Source organism: Aspergillus fischeri, genomic scaffold, assembly GCF_000149645.3.
Source record: "Aspergillus fischeri NRRL 181 1099437636247 genomic scaffold, whole genome shotgun sequence".
Taxonomy (NCBI): Eukaryota; Fungi; Ascomycota; class Eurotiomycetes; order Eurotiales; family Aspergillaceae; genus Aspergillus; species Aspergillus fischeri.
This window is the reverse complement of record NW_001509772.1, coordinates 1,130,007-1,156,159: the sequence shown is the minus strand read 5'-3', so window position 1 is coordinate 1,156,159 and position 26,153 is coordinate 1,130,007. Positions and strand designations below refer to the sequence as shown.

Genomic DNA, 26,153 nt, shown 5'->3' with positions numbered 1-26,153 from the left:
TCAGATGACGCCCTCCACATAAGGCATTTCGAAAAGGAATTTCTGCCCGGCGTAATACTCGTTGAGCGCGACGTCATATACCCATTTCAATACGCCCTCGTTGGTAGGACGTGGGTGGAATATTGGACGCAACGTCATGGGTTCGCAGACGAGGGATGGAAATAGTGGATCCGGCAATGGCGGCGCAGTCGTGCGAGAAATTGGAACAACATTGATCATGTCGTCGAGGTCGAACTTGCTGGCAAATTTGGCATACAGGGAATCGGTATTGCAAAAAGGTAGTGCCTTCTTGAAGGCCTTGTGCTGGCGCTTCATTTGAGGCCGTCGGGGCGCCTTCAAGACTTTAGGCACATCCTTGCGCTGGCCTGAAAGCTCCTCTTCGCAAGGATGCAGCCAGTCGAGTCCTTGACGCGATTCTCCCTTGAACAAAAAGTCGAAGTTGCAAGGGCACAGGTCTCCATCATAAAGAGTTTCCTCCAGAGGAGAGTCGAGGTTGTCCTCTTCGGAAACAGTGAAAGTAAGAACCGGGGAACCGGGGACAGCAGAAGAGACTGGAGAAAGGACAGGAGAAAGAAGAGGAGAACTGAAGACAGGCGAAAGTGGAACAGGGGAGCTTGGGATAGGAGAAGGAGAACTGAAAATGGCAGTCATCGACTCCTGGGAAGCTGCACTCTGACCGGACGAACAGCCAGGCTTGACGGAGGGACCTGGCATGGACGGGGGTGGAGTCAAAGGCAAGTATTCTCTGATGGGAGTGGCAGGGTCGAGCGCATCCATATCCACGTCCTCTTCTGTCTTTGCCACATCCCTTTTCTTCTTTGGAGTGCGTGGTCCACGATGTCCACGTCTATCAGGTCCATAGTTGTCCGGAAGAGCGATGCGACCACCCGCTTCACCAAGTTCAGGATTTATCAGGCCGGGAGTCAACCCGCGGGTCGAGTTGAGTGTAGGGTCAATGCCCTGCTCGCTCATCCTTTTCAGCACGTCCTGCTCAAGCTGGCAACTGATCTTATTTCCTGAGCTCCAGGCAATCAGGTGAAAGGCTTTGCGAAATCTGACATTTCGCTGCTGAAGGGCGTTGCGTTCAATTGCAAAGTCCTCGTGCATGCGGTCAATAATGTCTTGTAAGTGGATGCGCCTGTCGAGGCGCATCCATGCCTCGACTCTGAACTCCTCGACGTCAGACGAGATGTGATCCGGAAGGATCTCAATGTCTCTGACCCATTTGCCGCCCAAGAGTTTCGTCTTGGGCGGCTCCCGCTCTTTCTTCTCATCCTCCTCCTTTGTGGGCTTGAACTGGTAGAGGATGGCCGGAAGATTGTCCCAGGACCAATCCTTCTGGTCCTCACGGAAGCTGGTAAAGTTCCGCGGGTCCACGGCTTCTGTGCTGCCCTGCCGAGGTGTTTTTTCTGCTGCCGTTAGGATCAGTTTCCGAAAAGAGAGAGGAAGTCGACTCACTTTTGTTGCCCTGAGGCTTGTCAGTGCTCTTGGGGCCCTTGAGACTCTTTCTCTCGATTTTGCCCATTGTTGATGGCTGCAAACCGATGTCAGCCATGCAAAAGAAACGGCGCCGAACCCAGCTATTGCTGGGCAACACTTGTGCACACGACTCAACGGGCACTCATCAACACTCACTTGATGCTGTCTTGGAACTTGTTGCTGAAAGCTGATCGTTGTGGTGATCTGTGGGAGCAAGTTGGTACTTGCGATGATGAAGTGGAAAAGTGTTTGACGAAGAAAAATCCCGAAGGAGAGAGATCAGGAGAATATAAAGACGAAGAAGAATTGGATTTCGCCATATTGAGTTCTGAGGGCTCCTCATTCTTTTCCGTTTCTCAATAATGTGGAGGTTGGTATAGTCGACTGAACTGGGAGAAGTTTGGTTGTGCGATGGTGATGAAATGGGGTGAGCGAATATTCACTCGGCATGCCTCCTCTAGTCTTTGTCTGCCTCGCCTCCTTAGAGAGCCCCTGAAAACCCCAGACTCACAAACACACCTTGACACGATCTGTCGGAAGCTGTCTTTCTGAGACGTAGAATTTTTGCTCTTCAAAATGATACGCAGCTTGCCCATGTTAGTATCGTTCCTGGGTTCTCCGCCGCGCTCCCCGGATGAAGCCTCTCGACATGTACATCTGCTGCCATGTCCTCAATGACAGCTACCGACCCACCCAAACCCAGTTCATCCAGCGCTGCAGGTACACCACGAGGAGGCTGGAAAGCTTCTTTTTTCAGTACAACGCAACCAACAATTCTCATTGGCTCCGCTGGGCAAAGCCGGAAAAGGGTACCGGAAATAGATCGCGTGGCTGGATGTCAGGTGCTGCGTGGAGTCTATTGTCCGGTCTTCTGGACGCATTGTAAGCTGCGAACAATCATATTGACTGCTGCTCGCTGCTGAATGAGCCCCCTTTCCGCGGCAGAGGCAGGAAGCGAGTGGACATGGTGGATCTAAGCTGAAAATCGCTCACTAGGCGGGCCTTTATTGTATTCCGAATATAATGAGACTGAATAGGGTCTTTGGTTGTACTTAATGTGTTTGTCTGGAAAGAGACTAGCCGGGGGGCTGGTGAGGGGCTTGACGGAGTGGAAGAAGGTAGAAAACCATGGGGTAGAACTCCCTATTTATAGGTCCTGGCCTCGGTCTGAGAATTGATTTAAACAAGGATGGCTGAGCCGTGTTTGAAGTACGAGTCAGAGATGATTGAATAGAACAAGCTAGGCCGTAGGCGGAGAGGACTTGGTGGGAATGAAAGGCTCGTACAAAGTGTAAGCAGGCCAATATGAAGGTAAATCTATGGAGAAAGTGCCGCAAATGAGGTGAATGAAAAGGCAATGTGACATGAATTCCTATCTCTGTGAAATGGAATTGTACAATGTGCATGCTGCCTCTGTCACTATGTCCATGAAAGCTGAATCAAAGCAAACTGCGTTTCCCAGCGGAGACCATATTCTGTGAAGTCATCTCGAAGACCCAAGTACTCGTTACATAGAGAAGGACAATAGAAAAGAATTCAAGAGACCGGCAGCTTTACCCAACCTGAACGCCAGCTCATGGCGCGTGCCGAGAACTCCCTCCAATTCGTAAAAAGCACTCAGCCTTTCAAGACAGTAGCCCAAAAATCATCACTGGGACTTTTGGTGGACTTGCCAGTGTTCGACCTTTCTATACTCCTGCGCTTTGTGCTAGTATCGTCGCCAGCTGCCGACTCGCCGAGATTCATATTCTCACCACGACTGCGCTTCCGGCTGTTGCTCATAGTCACGGACGCCTCAATGTCCGCATTGTCAACACATCTGCGCTTCGAGCTGGCGATTACGTTTGCGGGCTCCTGAGACTCCAAATCCTCATTGCGTCCACGCTTCAGGGTATCTCTTTCAACAACATCGTAATCGCGGAGAAGCCAATCCTCGTACGACATGTTGTTTTTTTTCAAAAATCTCTGCAAACTCATTTTGCGACCAACAGTATCGTCTGCATCGTGGAAGGGTCGGGTGGAAGGCTCGATACAATAGGCCAAGCCATCTACATCAGGATATTCGAAGTCGGCATGAGTGGAGTCAATCGTTGTAATTTGCGGTGACGCAGTTGCTCTCACATTGCTAGATAGAAAAGTCAGTTAGTATAGTCTATAGAGCCCGATTAGCAGATGGAATCATACGTATTCAAATCTTGCTGCGATATCCTCTGCTCTGCTTCGACCTCGCGGCTAACGCCGACGTTAGCAACGCTCTACCTTAGAGGAAGAAGCCAAGATACATACCTGCTCGGTTCCGTTCTGAAATCTGCCTGCGAAGTGTGAAGTGGCCCAGGACGACGACCCTCGTACATTTCACCGGAGCTGCTGGAAGCATATTCTAGATTCATCCTTGCCTGTTTCATATGAATGATGTTCTCTCCTGGTATAGGGATGCGTCCGCCGGCTTCACCCTTTGATGGATCAATCAAACCAGGCGTCAGTCCCCTAGTGGTATTCTTCTGGGTATCAACTCCGATGGCCTTGAGCATGCGATCAATGTCCCAGATGGACTTTTGCGTGTTCCAATTAGCCACATGGAAGGCGCTGCGAAAGTTCTCTCTGCGAGACTCAATCTCCTCTGCGGTCAACTTGTACTTGGGATTGACACGGTCGATGATATCCTGCTGGGTGATGCGACGGTCCAAACGCATCCAGGCCTCGAGTCTCCATCCTTCCACATTGGAGGAGATTTGGCTCGGGAGTACGGCAAAGTCATTGATCTGCTTTCCAGTAAGTGCATTAGTTGTTTTATAAACACGGTGTCTCGATTTGCGGTAGTCGGTTCTGGGTCTGAGAACGTAAAGAACTTCAGGCAGGTTTTCCAGATTCCAGTATGTTTGATCGCCATGAGGGGTAGTTTGGTCGTCTGCAGCTCCTGGCTTCGGCTTCATCAAGTTATTGTTAGCATTTATGACCAGGTATTTGTGCCCCACTGGTGGTGAGGAGTGGATGCTCGAAGGAACCGCAGGATGAACAAGACTTCCTTGAGTTTCAGACAGACCGGAAGGCTCGAATTTGACTTGAGGCCTGTGTTCCGGTGCAGCTTGAGTAGCAGACAGAGGCGACGGTCCATGTATCAATTGAGAAACAGGCACTCTTTGGTAGTCTGGACGAGAAGACAGTCCCACAGGCAGACGAGGCTGCGAGATAGATAGTGAAGGGCGCCCGCTCGTCAATTGCGCTCGAGCAGCGGGCGCGTCTTGAAAATTTGAATGAAGAGAGAGTCCAACGGTTGGTCGCAGGGGAGTCAGAGGATCGATTTGATGGGTAGCAGATTGAGCAACAGCCGAAGAGTACCAATCTCCCTGTTTTAAGACACTTGGTTAGACCTCCGATGCAAGACAACGACGACAGACTGACGGTAGCATGTCGGCTACATCACTGAGTCGAAGCTCGTCCTTGGGCAGGCTTAAGAAGGAATTCACTTGCCTCGAGGGTAGGAATGTCCGCTCGTTCCTCATGTGAATAAAACTCTAGGCCAGTGTAAAAGCCTGGTCCAGGGAACAGACCACTGCTCTGATGGAAAGCTTTCTGAAAGAGGCCCGTTCGAGTGGAGATGTCCATGGTTACAAGTCGCCCTCAGGACGGGCACCCCGGACTGTTTGCGTGCTGATGTGAATATTGTAATGACGATGTATGATACTCTGTGGACTAGGAGGAATGGGACAAAGCAATAGATCTCCTGTGAATACGTTCTTTACATGGTCAGTCCTGTACATCTTCAAACATGTCAAGAGACTCACAAAGAGCATTCAACGCATTTACTAAGGTGAACGGTGATCAAGACTAGGGACTTTCCAACCGGAACTGTAGATTATTAAGAAATGCAAGCTTAAGCTAAGATGCTCTTTTGAAGACATAAAATGGTGTTCCGATGAAAGAGTGAACGCGTCGCCAGTGATGGTGGTGAGCAAAGCGTCCTTGGGATGATTGCACAGGCGAGTAAACAAAACATCTTGTCAGTCTCTGCCTTTTTGCATCCTGCATCAGCCTCTTCATTTTCCTCTTTTTTCCTCTGCCTCTCTTCTGGGTTATACTGCCTCAAGCAAATTCATCAATCTACGCATCATGCTCCGGGTTGAGGTTCCCATTGTATCTATTCTCTGTACTTATCGCAAACCCAGTATTTGAAGCAATACAATGCACAACCGCCTCATCAATTGCCTCAAACTGTCAGTCTATGTATCATCGCCTGCTACAGGTTCCTAGGATTGAGAGACACTACGCGATGTCTTCTATCACGAAGGTATTATCCAGTAAACTGGCAGTACTGCGAAATTTGCCTCTATTCCGAGTGTGCTAACCATATGTATCCCTCATAGTAGTCATTGCAATCTAATGCTAAACGGCTTCTTACCTCATCATATTCATACAGATTGACGAATGCTCAAGATAGAGGCTTCTTCGAGTAGATGCAGAGTGGCTGCAGACACAGAAGGCATTGCTGCTTAATGGCAATCTTGACGAAGGTCTAGCAATAGACTCAGTCTTCAATTCTTTGAAACAATCCCGTACCTTATCGTCTTAAAGTCCTGCACTGTGCCGTGTGTTTCATTTCCTGATGGCGCAGAACAGAAGTATATATAAGCGAGCCAAGACTCGGTAGTCCATTATGCTTATCACTTTCTACTCTGCATCCCTTGTACACCACCACAACTAAAATCAGATCAAAAGTACAACAGACATAAAACCCTTACATTATCTCGAAAATATCAACTCTTTAACACGAAACTCAATTACCACAGTCCACCCATGAGCAGGCGCGCGACTCCTCTCCTCCGCCTGATCGAGAATATAACAACCAACTCCCGCAATAAGCCTCAACACTTGCCAAAGAAATACAGTCTACAGATTGCATGCCACGTCAAACCGAACGCCTCCAGCTCCCGAGAAGGTATCATAGCGGTGGGAGCAGAGAAAGTAGATGTCTGCGTTGCCGCGGTGCCCAGGAACGGAGAGGCGAACGCAGCTGTATCGCGGGTTTTTGCCCAGGTATCTATCCTTACTCATGACCACTTCGCCAATACAGCGCTATAATGCCGGCTGCTAATACATGATAGATATTTGACGTCCCCAAGTCCAATGCGGAAGTAATCCGTGGCTTGAAATCGCGCGACAAGACTCTTTGTATCACTGATCTGGACATTGGGAAAGATGGAGAAGAGCAATTTCTAAAAGGAGCTCGTCGGAGACTGGAGGAGGCAATCATTAACAATAGTTGATTCTCCGAGGATCACATAGTTCTGGTTGGATATGCCATAGCTTTCTCAGAGTCCGAGTCCGCTGTACTGTGACATCACCAAGACCGCGGACAATTTTCTTTATCGCGCCGCTCCGCAGCAACACGTTTTTACCAACACAACCTCTCGTAACCCAGCATCCTGCATAATCACAAACCCGACCATGACCTCAACAATAGACAACCCTCCCAACCTCCAAACCGGACCAACACCATCCAAGCGAAAATCCCCCGAGGAAACCGACGCGTCGAAAACCACCTCCACCACAAAAGTCCTATCCTTCACCTCCCGCAACCCACCCTGGACCTACCTCAAACTCCAACTGTACGCTCTACTCTACATTCACCACACGACGCACGCATAGATACTAACCCAGTTCACTCGCAGAATCACCCAGCCACCAACATCAACAACCCAATCCCCCCTCGACCCTCTATCCGCAAAAACCCACCTGACCGCCGCCCTCGCCCAATTCCTCGGCCTCACAGGGACAGCGATCCCACTCGACATCCTGAAAATCACCCGGGAGGACCAAGCGCAGACGCCAACAGTCTGGATTCGCGTTCCACGCTCGGACGCCGCGGCCGTCGTCGCCGCGCTGAGCTCCTGGATCGGTGGCCGCGCCGGCGGGGGGAGTAAATCTGCGACTGCGGCGGCGAGCGGGGGGAGCGTGGCGTGGCGGGTGTGCGCGAAGGGGAATTACCTCGGGGCGGTGGTACATGGGTCTGGGGGCGATTTGTTTGTCCCGTAGGGTGGTGTTTTGGTTCCAGGGAATTATAAATGTAGATGGAATGTCTATGGCTTTGAGGTTCTGTCGCGTCGCGTGGAGGTTAGAGGGGGCATGATGCTCCAACGCGGATGAGCTCCGCGAAGACAGAGTCCCAGGATTGTCGACACGGAGTGCTACATCCATGCTCCGTTGGCCAGATGAGCCAATGGCTACGCAAGCCTACCACATCAGAGGCAGAGGTAGCGTCAGCGTGATATCGCCCAGAGCACCCGACTTTCAGGACGCTCGTGACAGATGCACCCGAATGAGTCTGCCTTACGAACATTCATACAATGGGTAGTTCGTCGCTTAGGTCGCGGACAGATGCTCCTGCAAATATTCATGACTATTGTATGAAATGCTAGCATATAAACAGTCCCACATGACCAATATTCATAAACGAGAGATATATCCACAATTTGCAAATGCCCTTTCTGTTCAGACAAAACACCGAAACTCGCATGCTCGATTGAAAGACGATCAATGCCGACGCTGTACAAACACGATAACCGATGGACCCTGGTATACAGATTTCAATTTAAATCAAACTTTTTCGGTTCACTTTACTTCCGAGGAAACTGTAGCCACATTTCAGACGGATGCCTTGGCCACGCTCGTATCGGTCCGGGACCGCAGACTTCCGTCCCCGAAGATGGTGGACGAGTCCGACCCACCTGAGGACGGGTGGTTGGCGACGACCTTTGCCCGCAGCGCGGCGCGGATATCCTCAACGCTGCGGTCCTTCCAGTCCGGGTATCCGGAGGTGCTGAGAGGGAAGAGAACAAGGTTTTCGTCGCGGGAGGTGAAGTCGTCCACGTTGGGGGGTGGCATGGCGGTGATGATGTCGAGCTCGACGGCGATCTGTCTGCAGTATGTGTCCAAGGGAAGATCGTTGACGTCCTGGCCAAAGGGGTTCTCGATTTCGCTGCCGATCGTGGCGAGGCCGAGGATGATGTATGCGGCGACTGTGCAAGTTAGTTTCCGCACACATATACAACGAGGGAGAGGGCTTACCGATAGAGCCGGGAATAGTGATCCATTCCAGGGCGGGGTAGAGCTGGAATGGAAGCACCAGGACATAGATCCAGGCAATCTGAGCAATGGAAATACTGTAGGCCACCGGCAGTGGTGTATCCAGCACACGTTCGGTTCCAGTGAGGACTTCATTCAGGGAACACAGGGCAGCAACTGGTGGAAGAAATCAGCAACATGGTCCAAAACGCAATTGGCACTTGAAAGGACGGGGACTTACTGGCTTGACTTTGGTGAAGACTGACGGACATAGTGCCATTCGCGATGCAACGGTCAACATAGGCAGACAAGTAGTTGAGAATCTCCAGGGGCAGATGTCCCAGAGGCTTCTTGGAGCGCTTGACGAGCTTCCTGGGATTCGACTCGGCGAAGGAGACGCCGAGATATTCACCCATCGCCTTCCAGGAACTCTTTTTGGGCGGCTGAAGGAGTGTACGGTCGTGGGCGTCCTTGGCAAAGGTATCCAGGTGTCCGACCAGACCCGCCAGGTCTTCGTAGGCGATATCTGGCTCGAACCGCAGTTTGTGCTTTAGGGCGACAGCAAACGCGAGGATGAGGTTCATGGCCGTTCTGCACGGGTTAGCCCGGTTCACAATTCTATTCTGAGGCAGGCTTACAGTTTGCCCAGCAGGTCATCCTTTTCAAATTCGGTGCCTGTTCTTTCCGCCGTATTGACCCATATCGTGCGAGCAAGGTTGCGAGAAGTCTGAACCAAGAGCGCCCAGTATTTTCGTCCATCTGCCCATCTGAGATACACTTAGCAAAAACAACGGCAAGCTGCAGAAGTCGACTGCATACCTCTCGTAAGCTGTAGAGCTTCGGAATGAAAGAGCCAAACCGACGACGAAACCGAGAACCGTAAGGAGAATATTGTTAATGCCAACTGATGGTACGATCAGCCAGCGATACACCACATATTGCAGCCGAGCCACTTACGCCTATGTACGTAATGTGAGAAGAGTGTGATCAAAGTCGACCACGCCGCGACAAAGAGCAGAGGAAGAATCAGTTTGGGCAAGACACTGCCATGCATTCGAAGAAAGACCGGCCATTTCGAATGCTTATCGAGGTCTCGGGGACCGTGCTATCCACCCAGCAGATCAGTACCGGATCAGAACAACAGGAGGAAAAACAGACAACACAACACATACAAAGTAGCTGTCAAAGTCATCGTTTTTGCGACGGTGGAACCTGAATTGGCTTTCGCGAGAGTCGGCAAGGTTTTCGAGAAAGGTTGGTCGAGGCGTGACGCGTCCAATAGGTTGCTTTTCCTCATGATTGACAGGTTGGTTATGATGGGCAGCTTGCGCATGAACATTTGCCTGGACTGGAGGAGCAGCTTCGTTCGTTGTGCCTGCACCTGCAGCGTCTGCAGCAGGTGGAGCCGAATGTCCCTCCATGGTGCTAGACTGAAGTACAGATGGGAGATGTAACGGGAACGAACGTCGAAGGTTAAAGGATTAAACCGAGCGAGAGGAAGTGGAAGTAAACTTGTAACCGGACAAGTCGAGACAATGAACGAATGTTGTAGTCGAATATCAAAAAAGGAAACTCAAAAGAAGGTAACGAGATTTAATACAGAAGGATAAAGTGGGAAGGAAGAAGAAGAATGGGATACGCTAGTCTAAATAATCGTGAGGAAGGATTCTACGAGTCTGTCTTACGGAGCAGACTAGCCAGTAGCACTACTAGATAGATACTAAGTTAGTTATCTACTGCTAATATTAACCGTACCGATCGCCCTCCGGGTCTGGGTCTCGGGGAAATCTTGATCTACGGAGTATTCGATTGTCCCTTAGGCTGGTCTAACGCCATGGAGAGTCCTATGGCGCAGCTCCTACTCACCTCAACTAATAATAATCCGCAGCTTTATTACTGTCACTGTGTATGTCCACCCTCCATAACCACCACGCAATAGGACCCAACTTGTGCCATTGTAGTCTGCTCTGTCTGACTGAGTGCAAAGTCCAAGTCCAGACTCTCTCCTGTTTCAAAGAGCGCCACGCAACCAAAAACGTCAGCGCGGGAACTGCCGTTGCTCCCAGGCACCATTGCTCATTGGCCAGGATGGTCTGCGGGCAGTCTCGGGCCAAGCCACGCCGCAGTCCAGGCCTTCTTCACATGCACCACTGACCAGTCAACGGCTCGTCCAGCGAAAATTTCGATTCTGAAACAGGCTGGACAACTGGCTGCCAAGCGGCTTGGATGTGAGCCATAAATATCTTTTGCTCCGAAAAGGGGGGTCCGCTAGCGGCCGCCATCATTTTATTACTCAAGTTACTTGACCCTTCGCGAATATTCCCAAGTATGTAATGTAACATCGAGCTAGGACTGCCGAATTGTTTGGATCCAACAGTCAGGCCTGTATCTGGCCCTGGACAATGTCCAGGTAAAGTTATCACTTACGTAGCTCTAACCTTTTTTGGTGTATATTAGTAGGCGCTCCAGTCTGTGTAGCATTAGTACCACCTGTTATATAGATAGCTATGACTTTCGCGCACTGAGCGAATCCACGCGAGTATCTGATTTGGAGTCCATTCGAGGCCGCTGTCGCCAGCCTACGACGACCGAGTATACACCGTCTCATTTGAGTTTGTCCTCCCACGATCCTTGAATGAGACCATGATGTTTTCAAGCTTTAGATCTAGGCAGCTGCCTGGGCTTAGTATCACCAAAGGGAAGCAAGGCCGATGATAAACTTACCCATATGAACTATCCTGCACTCTTTAAAAAGATGATCAAGCCTCATGAGAGTATGAATGTACGTTTTAATGAGGGGTAGTGGCATCTTTCTATTGTTAAAGCGCCGCTGATATGTCGACAATGGCTCCCTCATAGGTGGATACACAAGACACGAATAAGGACCTTCTGGACCTTAACCTTAAAAGAGCCTAGAGATGTTCGGATAAGTGAGCGACCGCGATATGATGGGTCTGCCATGGAGATGTGCTCTTCAAGTTCGCGCTCATGACAGGCGGAACTCGCATTGTTATTGGCGATTTTCAGTGCCATAACGCTCTCTGGCTCTTCGATATGCCTGTCTGTTTATTAGAGACAGACAGAGCTTCGATTAAACATACCCTTGCAAATCACGCCCGAGCCAACCTTGAGCAGGGTTTGGTAACGATCAGCGAGTACCTCTCCAGGCCTCGCTGGGTAGAAAGACTTGGAATCGTATACTGGCGAGATCTCTTCATCAACGAGATGTCGGGAGGTAAAGGTGGCCCGGGAGCAGGCAAGCCAGCAACATCTGGATCAGGCACGGAGCAGGCGGCTCGCAGTTTTTTGCACGTCAGATATACCCAATGAAGATTTTCATATCTATGTATGTCACTCGAATGTCACATTGGACTTTTGATACTCCGCATTGTGTCGATTGAGCTGAGGTAGATGCAGTGTGCCTTCAAAATATTGCCGATGTGTCCGACGACAAGCCAGATAAACAGAGCAGGACTGCCTTCGATTGAACATGATTAGGTTGTTGGTGATGCCTACTGCAACATCGGGATAGACCCAAGTCATTAATCTGCACGCCCACTGCCAATGCAACCTGTGGGCTAATAATAATAATCCCCAGAATTTCGGCCTCTCCGGGCCCACTTCGTCTTCCCCTCATGCCCAGGAGCACACCCTCGAATGATTCGAATCAGCTACTGCAAGGACGTAACCAAGTGATTCCGAGGGTAGAAGTCTTAATGAATCAGAGTAGCAGACACTTGCTCTGTCGAGTGATTCGAGTCAACCTCTGCCTCCAGACTGAATAAGGATTCTCCATCTGGAGTTCGTCTCTTCTTAGACCCCACAACCTTAGCACACTTTAGCAGCTATGGACCATGGAACCTACGCAGTCTCGATATTAGTTAGTTACGACGCGAGAAGAGTATGCCTGAAGAAACCACTTTGGCTCTTTGCACTCACCAATCCAGTTTTCCCAATCTGGTTGAAACACCAGATGAAGCATGCAGGGGAAGGGGACAAATGATCTGCCACTGTCTCGTGCCTGATCCATGAAACACTACAGGAACCAGGCACCCCTGGCTACTAGGCTGCACAAGGTTCAAGCCACAATCTACGGACTACAGGGTGTCCGACCGGGCGCAAATTCCCCCAACCTTCAATGAACTCATGACAATAGTGATAATCCATCCCATAATCCTAGTTGATATCAGGGAAGAAGAACATGTTCACCTTGGCGCTTCTTTAAGATCATCTCGATTAATCGGGTGAAATTAATAGATGACTCGATAAGAAGCTTGTTTGAAATCTTGTAGATGTGTGCTAACTCTTACTGAATGTTTAGAACCTTCCCGTGCGCTTTCCTCAACTTGCAGCTGAAATCATTAATGACCCTTACTGTGACTAGAGTAGTACATCTATATCTCAGCACCTTTTCGCAGACACATGACATCAAGCACAGCCTTTGAGCTCAGAGAATTGCTTCTCTAGCCCCCGCCATTCAAACATACTGATCTTCTGATTCGAGAGAGAATGTGTCTCTAACTCAAAATGGCCGACCACTATCCTACCAAGCAGTTTGTCTACTTCCATGTGGGCTTGTTACATTCGCCTCGGCCTCTCTTCCTGCACATCTATTTGCGAGTCAATGTATACTTCCTCGCCCTAGTCTAATGCAGCGGGTTAGGGGCAAGAGAATGGAAATTGAGATATAAGCGCGGGCAATACATTGATCTTCTTGGACAGTCTGACCAGTGTGATGGAATTGCCAAACCCTGAGCTGCTGATCTATGGTCATGACACACATAACGCAGCCGATGCATAGGACTCAGCATGACGGAGAACTACGGATATCCGTCCTGGTTCTGGAGTCATTGTCAAGTTGCGAATGGGCTGCTGCGTCTTGGATGTGATACTCGTCAGACTGCTCTATAAAAAGTGATTATGTGAAAACAATACATAGAGGCATAGCATCTGCGGCGAAGAACATTCACAAAGTAGTACTGGACGGTTTGGAGTAGAAATGCTCAAAGCAAGACCCGTGGGTTCGTATAAAGGCATGTGATGGAAAATGGTCATTGATAGTCCTGAGCCATAATAGTACGTATGTGCTGAAGGAGTGTGGACTTGGTGTCTCTATTAATGCATGAATTGGCATATGAAAACTGAAATTCCACCGAATATTGTGATTGTGGCCTAGGTTAGATTGACTGCACCTTGGACGCACTAGTATCGTCGCTATCAACAGCACCAGTTTGCTTATGGGGGATGACACCGGAAATATCGCCAGTTGGTGGCTATTCTCTATTGCATCAACCTATATCCATCGTCATGACTATCTTGACAACCGGATAGCAAGCCCTAGACGAGAGGCCAAAGGGATTCGCGACTTGATGTGGAGTGATCCTCGGGGTCTCTTGGCCAATTCGAACAGATTTAGTCAAGATCAAAGATCCTCATCGCCCAGCAATTTGCAACAACTACGTCGGCCACCTCGGATATTGTATCAAGGAGTGGAAGCCATGTTGATCCTATCCTCCTTTCGCTGAGCCTTGGCCCATGATCTGTAAAGTCTGAAAAGCTTGATCAGATGCCAACTAGCTATGGAGCTTAGGATAACAACGGCCGATGTCTGGATGATCGGCGCCCAGATTTCAAAAGATCGTCCGCTATTGATAATCTGTGTGGAGCCAACATACCTCGACTCGATCAGGCATGTCTACTTTAACCATTTAGGGCAAGTCGAGGTCAGATGCGATGCTGAGCATTTAGACCAATTTATGTGTTGAGTGGCATGGCAAAGGTCAAGAAACCCTTCAGTCATACTCGGAAGCTGTGATAAAGTTTGACCTTCACATAGGTAATTGAGAATCAGTCAGAATTCGAGACGTGCTCGTTTCATCGGATGAAAGGACGAGACCTACCCAAATTTAAGTCAGAATAAATATGCCTTGAGATTGTGATTTCCGTCCGAGTGCCACGGGTCGCGGAACGATAACGTGATAGCTGTCATGACTCGCTGGAAGTTTTGAGGCATCAACCTTACGGCTGCTTCATCCATGGTCAAGAGCTCTGTCGGGTTCCTTGGAAGGCTGCACTCATTCAAGTATATGATCCGAATAAATGCTCCAATTGCCAACCAATAAGCGAATATAGGTCTATACCTGTCTAGTAATGGCAGCAAAGAGAAGAAGAGTGGTCGCGTGCTAAGGTGCTCCGATGTAGTTGATTACTAACCTCGAGCTTAGAGTACGGACAAAACCGCAGTCCACATTTAAGTACCTGTTAGAGTTTTATTCATGCTGAAAAATCGAATATCGGAAAAGAGTGTCTACAAGTGAATTTAGGAACTATTGCCCTCAAAGATTGCTGTGCCATAGTAGGGATCTCCTTAGACTTTAGGTCCTTAGATCACTGTTTTTTGAGTGGAGGGATATGTATGAGGCACCCGTGTTCGGTACCATATCGATGCAAGGGACTGCAGGAGTCCAGAATCAAAGTTGGGATTCGCTTCCATCGTGGTGGCTCAAGGTTCAAATGCCGACATACTGCCGGATTAGGCAGCGAATCAGCGGTCAAGCCTGTTGTAGACGTTTCAGCATGGCAGGTATATTTCACCACGGAAAAACCACGTTGAGCAGATGTTGAGACTTGGTGAAATGTGCTGTTAGAACCGTAAGCTATTTGCGAATTGTGATACTTACACTGATTTCACCATGTGTGTGGAGGCGGGGGATACGGACTGCGCTAACCCGGAGAAGCGATGGCCCTCGTGGGAAAGTTGGAACCGAGGCAAAGTGGGCAGACTAGGTCTTCAGCGGTTCAGCCACTCTACACTTGGGCCACATCCTCTTCCCTCTCAATATTTCTAATTATTGGGATGGCTCCACACAATGCTCCTGCCTTTTGGCTTTCTGCTTACTCCGTACTCCTTAAGTTCCACCACGAATCTCAGATCACCCAGATACCCCATAGGTATTACCTTTTCGTGGCTGAAACGAGTCTCACGACTTCTGCTGAGTACTGAGTAGTCAATACAACAGTAACCTATCAGACGCCACTAGTAACGATACTCGTGCAAGTGAAGATTGCTCGGACCACCTAAGGCTCGCCATTATTGGCTTCCGCGGCTGCAAGGAACGTAGCGGATGTGCAGGGGCCGGAAAGTCCACCAATCCTTGTGTCATGGAATCGTCAAACTTGTCCAGGAATCCCAGTTAATTCATCTTTTTGACTTTAGAGTCTCAACATTGGCCCCGATACAAAGAATTATCATTGACTTTGCTGAGTGAGCGACAGCCCAATAATGTGTCGTCGTAGTTGGCGATTTGTCGTATAGATCTTCGACGGTGGAGTCGAAGGGGAACGATGGGTCCCTGGATCTGCCTATGACAGCCACGAGCGACTATCTGATCCCAGCAAACTTTCGGAGATACTACTGCTTTTGCAAGCACATGATATTGAACCATGGTGGCGACGAGACATTATTGGAGGTCTCCTGGAAATTCCATGCAGCTGGCGACCCAGACTGGTTTGAGAACTATGGAGCACATATGGAGCCAATATGAGTAGTTGAGCCCCCCCGAAACTTGGCTCCTGGCCATAGTTGATTTAGGGCCAGATTCGGGCTGTTGCCCACTTGTGTTAAAAGTAGTCGGTAGCCGGCTCCGTGAGCAGGATATAACAGCTGGCCTGCTGTCTCCTGCTGCATTTATCCTCTAAGGTGCCATCTGATCCTTTGTCACCATCGATCTCGCTCCTCAAGACTCTCTGGTTGCCTCGTTTGCATTTGGTTCGAACATGGCTTCTGGGTCCTTGACTCTTTCATCGCGTTGATGACAATCATGCCTACGTGACTCAGACTATCCCCAACGATACCACCAACCTCTTTTCCTCCACGACTGAACCCTGTATATTTATCACGTCGATCAGAATCTCTAACGACGTCGCCACAATGAGACTGCCACCTCCCGAAGTTCTGCTTACATGGCCGACACCCAACTACGTCGATCCGCCCACTCGCGGGAATGGTGCCCTGATCGTTAATATTGTCTGTTTAAGTTTCGCGTTTGTCGTTACGCTTCTTCGTCTCTACACTCGTTTGAAGATTACGTATAGCCCTGGTCTTGATGATGTTCTGATCGTGATTGCCCTGGTACGTGATAAGACTTGACGAATGACGATGCTGGATGGTTGTTGATTGATCGGTCTCAGGGCTTTGCCATTGCGATGTGTGCAGTCACCTCTCTCGCAACTGTACGATACGGCTGGAACCGACATATGTGGGACGTCCCACCGACGTGGCTTTCTACTGTCTCGAAGCTCAACCTTGTATTTCAAATTCTGTTCTCGTTGGCCTCCTCTGTCACCAAACTTTCGCTCCTATGGTTCTGCAAGCGTCTTCTCGGCGCCGGAAGTAAGGGCCTTTACCGGACCTACAACTGGTGTCTTATTGGAGGAATGGCTTTTGTGTCCCTCAGCTGCGCTCTTTTTCTTCTTTTCAGCATCTTCCAGTGCAAGTAAGTTGGTCAACAGTCTCATACTCTTGCTATGACTTACATCTACCTCATAGTCCGATTCATGCTTATTGGGATCTGGCCCCAACTTATCCATACAAATGCTTAAATGATGGTGCCATTGTCTTCTCCGCAAGTGTCATCAATATCTTCACCGATTTCCTCGTCACTGTCCTTCCTATGCCGCTGATTTGGAATTTGAAATTGCCTACTCGACAAAGGATTGCCGTAATTTCCATCTTCGGCTTGGGTATTGTGGTCAATGTAGCAGGCTCGGTTCGCACGGTGTACGTCTGGAAGAGCATGATCGCCTCATACGACACCACATGGCTGGGCTGGCCGGTCCTGCTCGCCGCATCTGTTGAGATCAACATGGGCCTGGTATGTGCTCTGGATGAGATGATTTTCATTGTTCGTGGCTCACAAGTGACCAGATTTGTGCCTCTGCTCCGGCATTGCGACCTCTTGTTGGTTTCTTTCTACCTCGTCTTCTGCAGACTTCCCGCAACTACGCCTCTGGTACGGGTCGCAAGAGTAACAAGCTGTTCTCGTCGGCCGGTCCCTCGAAAGCTTCGCGGCTTGAGTCACGTCAGTATGGCATTGACGGGCTTAGCATTGTGGAACCATTTGAGGTGATGCGCACCGTAGAGATGGAAACATGGACTGAACCGAGGGTTTCTCACCAGTCGGCCACAGGAGACGACCTGTCCTCAAGCCGTACCCGAGTGGCAACACCGACTACTCATTTCGACTTGAAAAATGAAACCACTGTCTATACCTCTCCAGGGAGTCACAGGTCGTCGGCGTCGCTCAATCGCGATAAACCTGGGTCACCCTTTGGGGACGAACACCTCATTTGAATGCCGTTCCCTGATCTTTGGTCTGAAAAAAAAAAAAAAAAAAAAAAAAAAAATTCTGTGCTGTGTTACTACTCACTCCACGATTTGTCACGACCGGGACGAAGAGCATTCGTCCGATAGTCGTAAGTCCGATGGTCTATAAACCTTCTGACGAGGCGATCTTTTTGCAATTCATGTATATATTCATTATTCCAATGTACACAATTTATGACCGTCTTGTGGAATTCAGCCATGCGCACACGTTGATTCTTCGACCTCTTCTGTTCTGACTTGGGCCTCACACTGCACCCCTTTAATAAGCTAACGGTAGTATTCAGGTTGAAGGTCAAGAGGTGAAGATCTCAATGGAGATCTTCAAGCTAGCTGAGCTGAGCCTGCATCTTCTGGGGCCAGTTCATACATAGAGTCAAGATTGGATGCATGTCACTCGATCATCTTTACTCCGCGTTCTATGTAGATCATCCTTCTGATAGATCAGATCCTTGGCATGTTAGTGCGAGAAACAGGCGGTCCTTATCGTGCGGAGTGGAGGGAGCATTTTTGTAGAAGATGGCAACGAGTATCTCTGAAGGTACAGAAGGCCTCAAGCATGGGGAACCACACATATCATCGGAAGTCCATTCCTCTTTCAAACACTCGTTACAATTCTCATTATTAATAGGAACCAACTGACTGAGCGGCTCCATCCTTGCTTCCTATCTCCAGTCTTGCTGCTCCTTGACCTTTGTGTCGCCGACCGTGAACGGTGGCTGCAAGCTCTCCTATTGGTCCAAAACGCCGACGAGCAATGACGCGCGGGGCGGCATTTCAACAGCAGCTCCATCTGTGTTGCGGTCTCGCGATAAATACGGTGTATATAAGGACGCAGACCCCTGGTTCCTGCTCGGCTTCGGACTCGCTTTCATTGGAATTACTGCTTGACTTTTTCCGTCATCTAATCTGTGTTTTTTGGTCGAATTTGGAGCTTCAATTCCACCTCGATCGGTTCTACAGCCCTTGAAGCTCTTATCGCCGCTTCCCCACACCTTTTTATCTAGGTTCGGTGCTGGGTGTCCCCCTGGTATAAGTACGACCTGTTTTCGCCTGCTGGACATTCTTCATCTTCAAGTTCTTACTCCGGCCTCGTAGACTCAAATCTCACAATGGCATTCCTTGCTCGTTCGACTCTCCGGCTCCGCGCCACTTCTCGCTTCCCTGTCGCAGCCCGCACGCTCACCACCTCCCCGCACCTCCGAGCAGCTGCGAAGCCTTACTTCGCCGATGAGCCCAGCGCTCCCAAGGTGGTCACCGCAATTCCGGGACCCAAGAACAAGGCCGCCACTGCTGAGCTGGACAAAGTCTTTGATGTCCGCAGCTTGAACATGCTGACTGATTATACCAAGTCTATTGGTAACTAGTACGTTCAACTGGTTGGCAGTTTTGGTGCGAGGTGGGCTAACATTGTTCCTAGCATTGCTGATCTCGACGGAAACGTGTTGCTCGATGTGTAAGTCATCGTTGTTCTCTCAGAACCGAACATCCGCTTATTCGAGTATTGTCTAGCTATGCTCAGATTGCTTCCATTCCTGTTGGCTACAACAACCCCCACCTGCGCCAGGTCGCTTCCTCTCCCGAGATGGTTACTGCTTTGATCAACCGTCCAGCTCTGGGAAACTTCCCCTCGGCTGATTGGGCTCATGTCTTGAACTCCGGTATCCTCAAGGTCGCTCCCAAGGGACTTGACCAGGTGTTCACGGCCATGGCCGGCTCCGATGCCAACGAGACTGCCTACAAGGCCGCGTTCATGTACTACCGTCAGCAGCAGCGTGGAGGACCCCAGGCTGAGTTCACTGCGGAGGAGCTCGAGACCACCATGAACAACCAGTCCCCCGGTTCCCCCCAGCTGTCCATCCTCTCCTTCAAGTCTGCCTTCCACGGCCGTCTCTTCGGCAGTCTGTCCACCACCCGCAGCAAGGCCATCCACAAGATGGACATCCCCGCCTTTGACTGGCCTCAGGCCCCCTTCCCCTCCCTCAAGTACCCTCTGGAGGAGCATGCGCAGGAGAACGCTCAGGAGGAACAGCGCTGCCTGCAGGAGGTTGAGCGCCTCATCAAGGAGTTCCACAACCCCGTTGCTGCCGTTGTCGTCGAGCCCATCCAGTCCGAGGGCGGTGACAACCACGCCTCGCCTGCCTTCTTCCAGGGTCTGCGCGACATCACCAAGCGCAACAATGTGCTCTTCATCGTCGACGAGGTGCAGACCGGTGTCGGTGCCACCGGCAAGTTCTGGGCCCACGATCACTGGAACCTCCAGACTCCTCCCGACATTGTGACCTTCTCTAAGAAGGCTCAGACCGCGGGCTACTACTACGGCAACCCCGCTCTGCGCCCCAACAAACCTTACCGCCAGTTCAACACCTGGATGGGTGACCCAGCCCGTGCCCTCATCTTCCGCGGCATCATCGAGGAAATCGAGCGTTTGGACCTCGTCGAGAACACCGCCGCCACCGGAGACTACCTCTTCACTGGTCTGGAGCGTCTGGCTAAGCAGTACCCCGAGCATCTGCAGAACCTTCGCGGCAAGGGCCAGGGTACCTTCATCGCCTGGGACACCCCCAAGCGCGACGAGTTCCTCGCCAAGGCCAAGGGCGTCGGTGTCAACATCGGTGGCAGTGGCATGAGCGCTGTTCGCCTGCGCCCCATGCTGATCTTCCAGAAGCATCACGGTAAGCATTCTGCAGTCTGACGTAGCGGATGAAAAGCTAACGCGTTACAGCTGATATCCTCCTGGAGAGCGTCGAGAAGATCATCAAGCAGCTGTAAGCTTCTAGCTCAACGGGCAATTTGTTTTCTTTCGTCTTTCTTTTGATTTGCACTATTCGGCGTTATGATTGATTCAAAGCGGATATCTCACGGGTTCGAGTTTCTGGAGTAGCATATATGATGAGTTATGTTCTAAAAGTGGTAATCGAATATGATCACTCATGGATATTCTCCAAGCATAGAGACAGGGTATCGGCGATTTAGGAAGGAGCGCTGTGGAAACATCATTGACCTGAAAATCATCTGGAGATCTAAAGAAAGAAAAAGGACCAAACTCCAGCGCAAGCCCATTTACTAACATGCCGTATGTATGTATAACACCGAAACTCCAAGCTCATGCTTTGACGAAGAATTCGTCCACCTGTAGACATCCCTATATCCGAGCAAAATGTACTTCCTCCTCCGACGATAATTCGAGTATCTTAGGCCTCCTCCTCCAACGCACTGCCATCCCTCCTACAAGCCGGTCAGTATCGCCACTCACGCAGGAGCCAAGGAGATAAACGTACGGGATATACTTGACCCCCGAATCCTCCAAGTTCGTAATGACATCGTCTGGCAACTAAACACTTATCAGCTTCGGCCGATATCACTGGAAGGTGTCGACTCACCGATCCTGTCACTTTAACAGCATATGTCCCCGCCACGTATCCCTCCAACCGCTGCCAGCGGGCAACCCAGCTCGTCGTCGGATCGCGCAGGGTAATCAGGCCCTCGAAGACCTGCGAGGTGCATTCCTGGATGGCGTCGTTGTTGCCGCGGAGGCCGAGGACGTTATCGCAGTTTGGGCAGCCTTCGCGCATGAATTTCTTGCACGTAAAAAAAAAAAAATAAGCTTAGTGGGTGTGGCAGGGGGTTGAGGCGAGGGGACGTACACTGTGTAGTTGGACGAGGGAGCAGACCATGCAGGCGCGAAGCGTGCGCTGCTGGCTTGGGGCGACGTAGAAGGATGAGGACATAGTTCTTGCTCTTCAGACTTTCGTCCAGCGGGTGACTGAGATTGACGCCCGAGTGAGCAGGAAATGAGAGTTGATCCTTATTTTGGCAAAGGCTGTGGTCGAGGAGAGGATTGTTCGATTGTCGAGCGACGGGAAAGAGAAATGCCAAGACCGGACCGGAAATGGACCAGAACAGACGGAGGATTGGCACGCCGCCGCCAAAGGGAGCGAAAAAGAAGGAAGAAGAACTCAGGAAGTGCTGACAGTTGATCTCTAATTTTTCCTTTCCTTTCTTCCCTTCTTTGTCCCGTTTCCATATTTGTCTATCTCTCTCCGCGTAAACCCCGCGTTTGCTATCTCCAATCCCTTCTCTCTTGTTCTCCCATCCGTGGAAATCGCCCTCGTGCCCATCTACCGATTCCATCGCACCCTTTCCCTCGGACGATTACTACGCTTCGCAGATGGCTTCATCCGATCTCGAGGCCGCCACCGCACTGAAAGTGCAAGGGAACAAGGCATTTGCCGAGCATGAATGGCCTACCGCAGTCGATTTCTACACGCAGGCGATAGACAAGTACGATCGGGAACCGTCGTTCTTCAGCAACCGGGCGCAGGTACGTTTGGCGCGGAGCGGGCGTCTACACTAGAATGTGAAGGAATGTGAGCTGCAGATGCTGATACAGTGGGACACAGGCATATATCAAACTTGAGGCATATGGTTTTGCGATCGCGGATGCCACCAAGGCTCTGGAGCTGGACCCCTCGTATGTCAAGGTGGGTCGAATGCGCATTTTCCAAGGAAACTTATTGCGCAAGTACTGGCTGACCACGCTGCTAGGCATACTGGAGAAGAGCTCTTGCGAATACCGCCATACTGAACTACCGCGAAGCCCTCAAAGACTTCAAAACTGTCGTGAAGAAGGAACCCAACAACCGCGATGCGAAACTAAAGCTGGCAGAGTGCGAGAAGCTTGTGCGGCGGTTAGAGTTTGAGAAGGCAATTGAGGTTGGGGAGCCGCCGTCTGCGTTCGAGGACTTGGACATTGATGCGATTGCCGTCGATTCCTCCTATGATGGCGTTCAGTTGGAGAAGGAGATGACTCAAGAGTTCATCAATGATATGATTGAGAGGTTCAAGAACGGCAAGAAGATCCATCGCAAGTATGCGTTCCAGATCATCAAGGCTGTCAAGGATATCGTCTATGCGGAACCGACGATGGTCGAGATCGGTGTGGAGCAGGGTACTAAGTTGACGGTTTGTGGTGACACACACGGTGAGTTTGGTTTTCTGTCCGGTGTACGGTGCCTTGCCCGCTAAACATTGTGCTAGGCCAATTCTTCGACCTTTTAAACATCTTCAACATAAATGGCTACCCCTCCGAGACGCATGCATACCTCTTCAACGGCGACTTTGTCGACCGTGGCTCGTGGTCCACCGAGATTGCCCTGCTCCTCTACGCATACAAGTGGCTCCGCCCCAACCGCATCTTCTTGAACAGGGGCAACCACGAGACAGACGACATGAACAAGGTCTATGGTTTCGAGGGCGAGTGCAAAGCCAAGTACAACGAACGCCTGTTCAAGGTCTTTTCCGAGTCCTTCTCCGCGTTGCCCCTGGCCACATTGATTGGCAGCAAGTACCTTGTCCTGCACGGTGGCCTCTTCTCCGACGACCAGATCACCTTGGACGATATCCGGAAACTGAACCGACACAACCAACGACAGCCCGGACAGCAAGGCCTGATGATGGAGATGCTCTGGACGGACCCTCAGACCGAGCCGGGCCGTGGGCCCAGCAAGAGAGGTGTTGGCCTGCAGTTCGGGCCCGATGTAACGAAGCGCTTCTGCGAAAAGAACGGACTGGAAGCTATCATTCGGTCGCACGAGGTCCGCATGGAAGGTTACGAGGTCGAGCACGACGGACGGTGCATCACCGTCTTCTCTGCGCCCAAGTACTGCGACACCACCGAGAACAAGGGTGCATTTATCAACATCGGGCCCGAACTCAAGCTTGACTTCAAGGTCTTTGAAGCAGTGCCTCACCCTGACATCAAGCCAATGGTAAATCCTGTCCTTTCGTATCTGCTCAAGTTACAAAGCTAACTATGTCTCTCCAGGCTTACGCGCAGAACTCCATCTTGTCGATGATGTGATATGACCTTTACGAACTCAGCACTGGTTGGCGTTTGTTTCGGATAGGAGGAAGATCTCCCTTGTTTGGTCAGAACGTAGCGACCTCTGGTTATGGGAATTAGATGCTACATATGGATGTTTTGGGATAACAGACGTGGTGTATCTATTTCTTTTGATCTATGTTTTTGATCCCTTGCATAGCGGAACAATCTGTGATCGAGATCGGTACACGATAGCTTTTGAATTAAAATCAATTATCCAGATTGCTTTAGCTTGAAAATGTCTTTACTTGAGCTTTTCAATGCAGTGGAATGGATAGGTAATCCCTCACAATTGCTCCTAAACCGAATTACCTATGAAGCCGTTCACCGGGCAATTATCCGCCCACTTTACCCCACGCAGTCCAGCTTTTGAGCCATCGTCATTCAACTCTAGCTATCTTTCTTTCTTTTCTTCTCAATCTATCAATCCCTTCAAACATCTTCCCTACCCAAAAATTGTGATTGAAACGGACAAAAGATGGAATACGACCCCAAGACCCGTATGTTCCCCATTCTCTCTCAAAGAGGGGCAGACCGATCTAACCCCGCCCTCCTGCATCCTCACAGCGCAATACCTCACCTCCGATCCATCTAGCTTCGGCTACGTCTCCGCGCGCGAGCGGTGGCCGGTCATCATCGTACGTCTTTTCGCGCCTTTGGCTCTTTTGACAATCCACAATGACTGATGAGGGATGGTATAGACCAGCGCAATCGACGATCTTCACCGCACCGTAGCCGACGTCACCGACGAGGAGAAACGCAAGGAGGGCAAGGCTATCATTGAGGAACTGGCGAAGTTGAAATATGAGATTCAGCACGACAGAAAGCTGACGTAGGTGATTTCATCCTTCAGCTTGTATCGAAGAATGGCTGATTGATTGGGCTTTTCATGGTTAGACCGCTTCCCGACGATGGCGAGCCAGGTATTGCCGAGTATAACCAGGAATTGGAGCAGAGAGGAACGCTCTCATGGCAGAATGCTTCGTGGCTGTTCTCAGAATGCTATCTTTGTGCGTTACAAAATTTTAATACGTGGTAATGCGGACGGTGCTGACGAAGACAGACCGGCGCGTCAGTACTCTCTTTGCACTGTCGAAGAACTGGAAGGGTTACGATGTTTTCTCCCGGCAGAAGATGTCTACGTTCAAGTCATCGCGTCCGGCGGTGTTGGAGCTAGCGGCGCGGTACCATGAGCTCGCGCTTCAGGCACAGAAAGGCAAGGGAGTGGACGGCAAGGCCGCGGAGGAGATCGAGCAAGCCGATCGATTACTCTTCTCTGAAATGTGCGAGATCTGCCTGTGGGGTAACGCGACAGATCTTTCTCTTTTGACGTCTCTCACATACGAGGATATCCAGAAACTGCAGGGTTCCAAGGCGCGCAAGGCGGCCGAGGAGAACATCCTCGTCAACGATCTGGACGCCGCCTTTGATGTACTCGCCAAGGCGCAGAAGGAGAAGAAGGACGGCGAGCGCCGTGTGGATATCGTGCTTGATAACTCTGGCTTTGAGCTGTTCGTGGATCTCATCCTGGCCGGCTACCTCCTCTCGGCCGGCCTAGCGACAACCGTGGTACTCCATCCCAAGGTGATCCCGTGGTTCGTCTCGGACGTTACCCCGCGGGACTTTATGGATCTCCTCAACGCTCTGGCGGACGCACAGGGCTTCTATACGGCCCCGGACGACACAGGACGCGAGTACGAGCCCCTCTCCGAGAAGGAACTGGCTGAGGTGAGGTTCCTGTTTGATCAGTGGAGTGAATTCCACAGCGAGGGAAAACTGGTCATCCGTCCCCACGCTTTCTGGACCGCTGGAGGCTCTTACTGGCGGATGCCCTACGTTGCACCCGATCTGTTTGAGGATTTGAAGCAGAGCGAACTCGTCCTGTTCAAGGGTGATTTGAACTACCGGAAGTTGACCAACGACGTGAGTTTCTCCTCAACTCCATATACCGACCGGTATTTACTTCCGTGGCTAACTATTTGACAGGCCGCCTGGGACCCAACAACCCCCTTTACAACAGCCATTGGCCCTCTGGGCCCCAGCTCCGGCATCCGCATTCTCTCCTTCCGCACGTGCAAAGCAGATGTTGTTGTGGGTCTGAAGCCAGGTGAAGACGAGAAACTCCGTGAGACGCAAGGCGGGGACAACCCCAAGGCGCGGAAGTGGGCATGGAGCGGCAAGTATGCTGTTATCTCTTTCTGTGACGGTAAAGCCTAAATTTATGTCCCGTAAATGAATAGAATAGATAATTAAATAGAGGATCATCATATTATATCAATCTCCGCAATATCTGGCACCGTTCGAGTGATCTCCCAGGTGCATTCACATCAAACCGACGGCTTCTCG

At 50.5% G+C, this 26,153-nt stretch overlaps 10 protein-coding genes across 10 annotated transcripts, besides 2 other annotated features; 6 read left to right on the top strand and 4 right to left on the bottom strand.

Annotated features, from left to right (window-relative positions):
• On the bottom strand, window positions 1–1,525 carry NFIA_036490 (uncharacterized protein; the record flags this gene model as incomplete). The annotated part of the gene is made up of 2 exons (XM_001265973.1): window positions 1–1,412; window positions 1,459–1,525. The coding sequence occupies 2 exons, from the start codon at window positions 1,523–1,525 to the stop codon at window positions 1–3; spliced, it is 1,479 nt and encodes a 492-aa protein (XP_001265974.1).
• A 1,571-nt stretch (window positions 1,526–3,096) lies between these two features.
• Window positions 3,097–5,085, bottom strand: NFIA_036480 (uncharacterized protein; the record flags this gene model as incomplete). The annotated part of the gene is made up of 3 exons (XM_001265972.1): window positions 3,097–3,604; window positions 3,766–4,627; window positions 4,947–5,085. The coding sequence occupies 3 exons, from the start codon at window positions 5,083–5,085 to the stop codon at window positions 3,097–3,099; spliced, it is 1,509 nt and encodes a 502-aa protein (XP_001265973.1).
• Window positions 5,086–6,273: 1,188 nt separating this feature from the next.
• NFIA_036470 (DUF167 domain-containing protein) lies at window positions 6,274–6,743 on the top strand (the record flags this gene model as incomplete). Its single annotated transcript, XM_001265971.1, has 2 exons — window positions 6,274–6,513; window positions 6,582–6,743. 2 exons carry the CDS (start codon window positions 6,274–6,276, stop codon window positions 6,741–6,743), a joined length of 402 nt encoding a protein of 133 aa, XP_001265972.1.
• A 181-nt stretch (window positions 6,744–6,924) lies between these two features.
• Window positions 6,925–7,512, top strand: NFIA_036460 (uncharacterized protein; the record flags this gene model as incomplete). Its single annotated transcript, XM_001265970.1, has 2 exons — window positions 6,925–7,085; window positions 7,149–7,512. The coding sequence occupies 2 exons, from the start codon at window positions 6,925–6,927 to the stop codon at window positions 7,510–7,512; spliced, it is 525 nt and encodes a 174-aa protein (XP_001265971.1).
• Window positions 7,513–8,121: 609 nt separating this feature from the next.
• Window positions 8,122–9,962, bottom strand: NFIA_036450 (UPF0187 domain membrane protein; the record flags this gene model as incomplete). Its single annotated transcript, XM_001265969.1, has 7 exons — window positions 8,122–8,495; window positions 8,545–8,718; window positions 8,783–9,132; window positions 9,180–9,308; window positions 9,361–9,445; window positions 9,499–9,646; window positions 9,714–9,962. The coding sequence occupies 7 exons, from the start codon at window positions 9,960–9,962 to the stop codon at window positions 8,122–8,124; spliced, it is 1,509 nt and encodes a 502-aa protein (XP_001265970.1).
• Window positions 9,963–16,471: 6,509 nt separating this feature from the next.
• Window positions 16,472–17,893, top strand: NFIA_036440 (uncharacterized protein; the record flags this gene model as incomplete). The annotated part of the gene is made up of 4 exons (XM_001265968.1): window positions 16,472–16,672; window positions 16,732–17,036; window positions 17,090–17,414; window positions 17,531–17,893. The coding sequence occupies 4 exons, from the start codon at window positions 16,472–16,474 to the stop codon at window positions 17,891–17,893; spliced, it is 1,194 nt and encodes a 397-aa protein (XP_001265969.1).
• Window positions 17,894–17,918: 25 nt separating this feature from the next.
• Window positions 17,919–17,946: a microsatellite.
• Window positions 17,920–17,946: a microsatellite.
• Window positions 17,947–19,035: 1,089 nt separating this feature from the next.
• Window positions 19,036–20,695, top strand: gatA (4-aminobutyrate transaminase gatA; the record flags this gene model as incomplete). The annotated part of the gene is made up of 4 exons (XM_001265967.1): window positions 19,036–19,289; window positions 19,344–19,379; window positions 19,436–20,598; window positions 20,649–20,695. The coding sequence occupies 4 exons, from the start codon at window positions 19,036–19,038 to the stop codon at window positions 20,693–20,695; spliced, it is 1,500 nt and encodes a 499-aa protein (XP_001265968.1).
• A 422-nt stretch (window positions 20,696–21,117) lies between these two features.
• On the bottom strand, window positions 21,118–21,654 carry spt4 (transcription elongation factor SPT4; the record flags this gene model as incomplete). Its single annotated transcript, XM_001265966.1, has 4 exons — window positions 21,118–21,151; window positions 21,205–21,257; window positions 21,307–21,504; window positions 21,571–21,654. The coding sequence occupies 4 exons, from the start codon at window positions 21,652–21,654 to the stop codon at window positions 21,118–21,120; spliced, it is 369 nt and encodes a 122-aa protein (XP_001265967.1).
• A 440-nt stretch (window positions 21,655–22,094) lies between these two features.
• On the top strand, window positions 22,095–23,786 carry ppt1 (protein serine/threonine phosphatase PPT1; the record flags this gene model as incomplete). The annotated part of the gene is made up of 5 exons (XM_001265965.1): window positions 22,095–22,247; window positions 22,327–22,407; window positions 22,472–22,907; window positions 22,964–23,694; window positions 23,751–23,786. The coding sequence occupies 5 exons, from the start codon at window positions 22,095–22,097 to the stop codon at window positions 23,784–23,786; spliced, it is 1,437 nt and encodes a 478-aa protein (XP_001265966.1).
• A 499-nt stretch (window positions 23,787–24,285) lies between these two features.
• Window positions 24,286–26,024, top strand: NFIA_036400 (damage-control phosphatase ARMT1 family protein; the record flags this gene model as incomplete). The annotated part of the gene is made up of 6 exons (XM_001265964.1): window positions 24,286–24,307; window positions 24,375–24,445; window positions 24,509–24,639; window positions 24,705–24,817; window positions 24,871–25,730; window positions 25,794–26,024. 6 exons carry the CDS (start codon window positions 24,286–24,288, stop codon window positions 26,022–26,024), a joined length of 1,428 nt encoding a protein of 475 aa, XP_001265965.1.
• Window positions 26,025–26,153: the final 129 nt, after the last annotated feature.